The sequence below is a fragment of the Lolium perenne genome, chromosome 7, assembly GCF_019359855.2.
Source record: "Lolium perenne isolate Kyuss_39 chromosome 7, Kyuss_2.0, whole genome shotgun sequence".
NCBI lineage: Eukaryota > Viridiplantae > Streptophyta > Magnoliopsida > Poales > Poaceae > Lolium > Lolium perenne.
Genome location: NC_067250.2, coordinates 120724838 through 120730598, shown reverse-complemented (window position 1 = coordinate 120730598; position 5761 = coordinate 120724838). Strand labels below are relative to the sequence as shown.

Here is a 5761-nt window from a genome sequence, read left to right as displayed (position 1 = left end):
TATGGCACAATTGCGGTAGTTTTTTGTCATTTTCTCCGCTCGACCCGACCTTCCTCCTCCGCCGTGTTCTTGGCTGCTGCAGCCTCGCCAGGGAGCTGCCTGCTTCAGACTCCGGCGACTCCGGCGAGCAGGCGACATCCTTCAGCCAGGTGCTTCCCTCCACCCCATCTGCATTTTTCGTCCGCACCGCACCCCCTCTGTTCGCCGCATCAACCCGCTCCCTCTTTTTGCAGCAGAAACCGCGCGGCCCCCCTCCAGCCCGGCGACCGACGGCGATTAAAGGCGGCGGCTTCCAGAGAGGTAGTCCTCCATTTTCTCGCTCTTCTTCACACATCTCCAGTTCCCCTCCATGGCTCCGACGCGCGGACCCTCCTAGCCCTAACCCTAGGCGCGACTGCGGCGCCGCTCCTTTTCCCCGGCCGGCTAGGGCATCTCGCCCCTCCCTTCCCCGTTATGGCGTTCCCCTGCCCCGAGTCCCCGACCGGCGAGGCGACCGCCCACCTCCGACGCGCCGCACGGCGCACACTGCCACGAGCAGGCAAGCAAAACTGCTGGTGCTCGTGGGCGGTTCTAGCTGCCCGCTCCTTGCTATTGCTCACTTGCAGTTCGAATGTGCTTGAATGCTTGCGAAACTGACACTTTCACTGAGTTCTACTGATAACCCTCAGGTTTACTAGCTGTTTGAATGTGCTGAATGGTTCAGTGACTGCTAGCTATCAATTAGCGCTTGTGCAGCTGTCCCCTGCTCATTGCCACGCTTTGCTGCAAGTGATGCCCATTACTTTAACTCTTCAACTCTATAATTTGTTGTGTGTGTAATTTTGTGATGCTTAGTCGTCAAGTCATCCAAAATTCGTGTCAACTTGGTTACTATGATATTTAGCGAAACCGAAATAATTTGGTATTCACAGATGGAACTGTATTGTTATCTCATACCCTATTTATCAAAGTATCATAACCATATTTACCTAATTAACCCAAAGTGCAGCCACTGTTAGGTGCTAGGCAGGCGATTGCTGGAGCCTAACACTTAGTCAAGCTACGCGGCCGTCTTCTATAACAGCGGATTTAAGTTGCTCTGTTGGTCGAACAGCTTTCCATCAAGCTAACCAGAAGTCAGAGTGCCCAATGTCTATACTAGCTAATCATTTCTTGTTTGGTGCTGTTTCAGGTTTGAATTGGTCATTATGGTGAAGAAAACTGCAGAGCAAAGTTATGGTGAACTTTCAGAACTTAAGCCAAGGCAGAATTTCCGTTTAGGAGATATAACATGGGTTAAGCATGGTACCTCTTCTTGGTGGCCAGCGCAGGTACGGTGATGCATGCACCTTCCATGCACTGCTTATTTAAACTAGGTGAATACCTTTTCTTTGCCATGGATCAGCATTTTAGATTGCCCCAACATGCTGAACCTTTTTGGTGCCACACTCAATGCCACGCCCTTGGTTTCATATCAGCTCTCGAGTAAGTTTCTCCTCGGGCAAAACTGGAGTCGTTTGTGAGGAGCCTCACTTTGGGAAGTTTTTTTTTTTAAATCTGAAGTTAGTAATAAGGAGGACATCTATTGGGGTAGCCACACTTATGGTTTGTCAAGTAGAGAGGGGAGAAGAAGATGAGCGGACTGTTTCCACGGATTAACATCTTTATTGCGGTGAAGATGTATGGAGTATGGTTCCACATTACATTTGTAGATGCCAGTGCATATGCTCTCCACCATAATGTTTATCGCTGGGCAGATGGTTGTATCTGTAATAGAGCAATTATATCAGTCATATATGAGTAAGACTTACACTTTGGTCAAGTGCCAATACTGCATCCTTTGTAGTTGTATGATGCAAAGATAAAACATTGTAGACTTTTGCCAACTGTTGTTGATATTCTTGATCCTAAGCTTCCCGTGCATATATTTATACCCAATTGTATTCCTGAATTCAAGGTCATTGATGAAGCATCTGCTAGTAACAAGCCCAAGAAGAAGACCATCCATGATGCCCTGGTGCGATTGTATGGCACATGCCAATAGTAAGGGGCACTATTAACATGTTAAACATTTCTCTTCTTTCTAGTTGTGATAATCTTTACGATAAAGGTTAATTGTTCTCATTATTTGCTTTCAGCTTGTATGTTGACCCTTGGAAGTCTAAGATGGAATTTGAAATGGTATGCACATTGTATATTCCATAACTCATGAAGATGCTGTTAAGTAGTGAGCAGCAAGTGACTGAACTGAATTAAAAAAAAAAAGCTTAAACCAGCTGAAATATGGAAATAACTAACAACTTTAATCGTTATATCCTTTTTGGTTTAGTTGGATTTTCAACTTCGGGATACCGATATAACCAAAACTGCTGAATTGATGCACATCTATCCACAACTTATGGAAATATAACATGCGTCGATGATGAAATTCTAACAGGTGTTTTGAATTGTAATATGATTCGTTTTAACTAGCAGAATGCACCAGTAGCGCAATTTACACATATGTGATTGTACGCTAAACCAACTTTGCTGATCTAATTATTCTTTAGTCTGATTAATTTTTTACGTTGAAATTTATACCGAACTGGTCATATCAATTGAATACTTGCCCTGTGTCACCACTTATGTACTGCTAGTAGTAGTTTTATAGATAATTCTGTTGTATGAAGTGTTCTTATTTTTAGCCTACAAGAGAGTTAGTTGCTTTTGTCTTCCCATTCATGAATGATATCAAATCCTTGATTATTCTGAACTTCAAATATTTCTCATATGAGCTCATTGTGTGCAGATTCTGAAGGAAGAAAATAAGACAGCCATGGAAGCATTCCACCATGTGCTTCAGAAGGTAGGGCAATCACCTTTGCATAGAGTTTGTTATAAGTCACAATTTGAAAGAGGTTGTTTAAGTCCGTGTTTAATCTTACAAATGCAGGAGCTTACTCATCTTAGCTCGCCCAGTGATGATGATGACGAACCTGTCAGCACAAAAGGTGAATTTCTGTTTGTTTTCGTATGAAGAATCTAATATGTTCTGTATATTGGACATGGTGGGCCTTGTGTAGTGTGGGCAATGATTTGATCATTCATTTTGTCCCCCTATTGCCAACAATGATATGTTTCTGTTTGCGATGTTGTTCATAGTAGTAAGATTTAAGGACATGTTCTATTGAGCAGTTTCAGTGTCAATATTGCTAAATTGTCACCTGTACTGTTTTATTCCCTGAATCAAGTTTTAGTTCTCCTTGTCATCAATAAAACGAATATATTTAGCATTAATTGGTACGCATCTAATTTTTTTTTTTATTTCTATATGGTCTGCCCATCTTGGCCACAGCCAAGACGTCTGTTAGGAAAGCCTCTGCTGAAGGAAGAGATAAGACACAGAAGCAAGCTTCTGTAGATAAAAAGGGTCGTAAGGCAGTAACATCGGTTGTCAGGAAGGAAGGAGCAAGACAATCAGGCCGTACCAGTGCAAAGAAATATTCAGATGCTTCCGAGGACAGCACATCGCAACTCCACGGTACAAGTGCAAGTGAAGATGCAGCTGAAGTAGGAGACATTACATCAGTGAATCGAAGGCAGCGCAAGAAGGTTTCAGCGGTAGATGGAACTGACCGAGAGATAAAGGCTATGGTTAGGGACATGCTGCTGGGGGACGTTGTAGCCAGGCAGCACGCCTCTGTAGATGATGTGATCTTTCGAGTCTGTGATGCTACCGTAGGAATGGTGGCTCATGGTACTACAGAGGGTGGACGAAGCATCAAGCGAACTGGCGGTGGACTGGAGGCTGATTCAAGCAACGATGCAAAGCGACCTAGAAAGGGGAACACCAAGCCTAACAATTCCAACTCTTCTCCTGTAAGTAGATATACTCCATACTTCTGAATATGTCTGTGAGCTTCATACACTAATTTGACCGAACTCCACCAGAGCAGGGATGTTGCAGCCATGGAGGGACGTGAGCAGCATAGCTCGCGCCAGATCAAGATCATGCAGAAGCTGGGTCTGGTCGCTCCACCAGGATCTCCATTCAAGGGATTAGCTGCGGCCACCCACCGATAGTTCCAATGCTCGTTAGGACCTGCTATTTATTGTAAGCGCCACTACTGTTATGTATGGAAACCCATAGGTATGGTGCTAGATCTATTAGTTTAAGCTGTAGTCGCCAATTGCTATTCTTTAGGGAAGAACTTGGCCGAGTTTAACTGCTACGTAAGTGCACCGTTAGTTTTGTATGAGCAGAGATTGGTCACCGCCGCTCGTGCTACGTAAGTTACTGAGTTGGGACCTTGGATTATTCATGTTTGTTGCCAGCAGTCCAGCACCACCGGTACATGTCAACCGTTGGCATTGAAACGGTGACATGAATGGCTCAATGATGAATGCTACATGTCATTTGTCATCTCTTTTTTTGTCGTACAGCATATTTCCTCTGTCCGCGATTGAGTACACTTCTAGCTCTTGTTTTAAGTCAATTCGTGTATTTCTAACTCTCGTTTGAAATCAAATTTTAATTTTTAAAACCTATTTTGTAGGGAAAAGTAAGCAGTATCTAATTATTTATGACACTATCACTCAACCTGTTTTGAAATGTAGTTTCATAATATACAAGTTTGACATCATATATGTTGCTTCTATATTCTATAAGCTTGATCGAACTTAAAAATGTTTGACTCAAGATAAAGATATTTGCGAAAAAGTGAACAGTACATGCAGGGTCCCATAGAGCAGCGTTGCCATGCATGCATACCCAGTGTTGTTTTTTGGCCATTGTAGTAGATTCCAGAGCTGACCCATTACGCCAACATGTTTAGAGCATCTCCACAGATGCTCTGTAGCGGTCCCGATAGCGTTTTGGGGGCCAGGGCTTGTACCAGTGCGTCTCAAAAGACGCCGACTAGTTTTCGAGCTCAATAGAACCGCCGACAACCCTATGCTGGCTCCATCATAGAGGGCGCGGATTGGGCGCACCGGCGCCTCGCGGCATGTTAGAAAACGCGCGTGGGCTCCGCCTGGGAGCCAGACGCACCACATTTCCCATCTTCTACCCACGTCCGAGCCGACTCCCACCCCTCTAGATCGCCACCGTCGCCGTCGCGCCCCCTGCTTGCAATAGACACCGCCGCCTACCGCCGTCCATCGACACGACCGCCATCCCCTCGATCGGCGGCCGCTGGTTTGCCCGGAACAAAGCTCACCGCCACCACCGCACAACCGCCCCGCCCGCAAGGTGTTCGTTGGATTGCCACAATGGACAACGACGACGAGATGATTGTGCAGATGTTCACAGAGGAGCAGAACGTTGAGGTTGTCCGGCGGCAACAACAGCAGCTGATTCCAACGAGCTTGTTTCGCGTTCGCCAGCCTTTGTTCGTCGTGCCTCGGAGTGGCGGCTCAAAGTCAGGCAAGAGGAGGAACATCAACCGACATCGTCAAGTCGGCGCAATGCTGCTTGACGCCGACTACTTCAACAACGACGCGACTCATTCACCGAAGGAATTTGGGCACCGGTTTAGGATGAACAAGGATTTGTTCATGAAGATTGTCTACGGTTCAGGGAGTACGACGACTACTTCATGGCCAAGCAAGATTGCACAGGTTTGTGGGGTTTCACCTCAATTCAGAAGTGCAATGCTGCAATGCGTTGTCTTGCATACGGAGCTCCTCCAGATACATCCAATGATTACCTACGGATGGCGGAGTCAACATGTTCACAGAATCTCTACAGGTGTAATAGTGGTGTTTGGTAAAGACAGAGAGCACCAAGAGCAGATGATACAAC

General features: G+C 45.6%; 1 protein-coding gene across 3 annotated transcripts; it reads left to right on the top strand.

Annotated features, from left to right (window-relative positions):
• LOC127323961 (uncharacterized) lies at positions 1-4276 on the top strand. Of its 3 annotated transcripts, none has more exons than XM_051352080.1 (9): positions 1-149; positions 237-300; positions 1172-1310; positions 1937-2022; positions 2118-2160; positions 2768-2824; positions 2912-2969; positions 3314-3837; positions 3915-4276. In XM_051352080.1, the coding sequence occupies exons 3-9, from the start codon at positions 1188-1190 to the stop codon at positions 3939-3941; spliced, it is 918 nt and encodes a 305-aa protein (XP_051208040.1). In that variant the 5' UTR covers positions 1-149; positions 237-300; positions 1172-1187; the 3' UTR covers positions 3942-4276. The 3 variants fall into 3 exon arrangements, with proteins under 3 accessions (XP_051208040.1, XP_051208038.1, XP_051208039.1); XM_051352078.1 differs by having other exon boundaries at positions 2-149; positions 3910-4276; XM_051352079.2 differs by having other exon boundaries at positions 8-149; positions 234-300; positions 3910-4276.
• The last annotated feature ends 1485 nt before the right edge of the window (positions 4277-5761 follow it).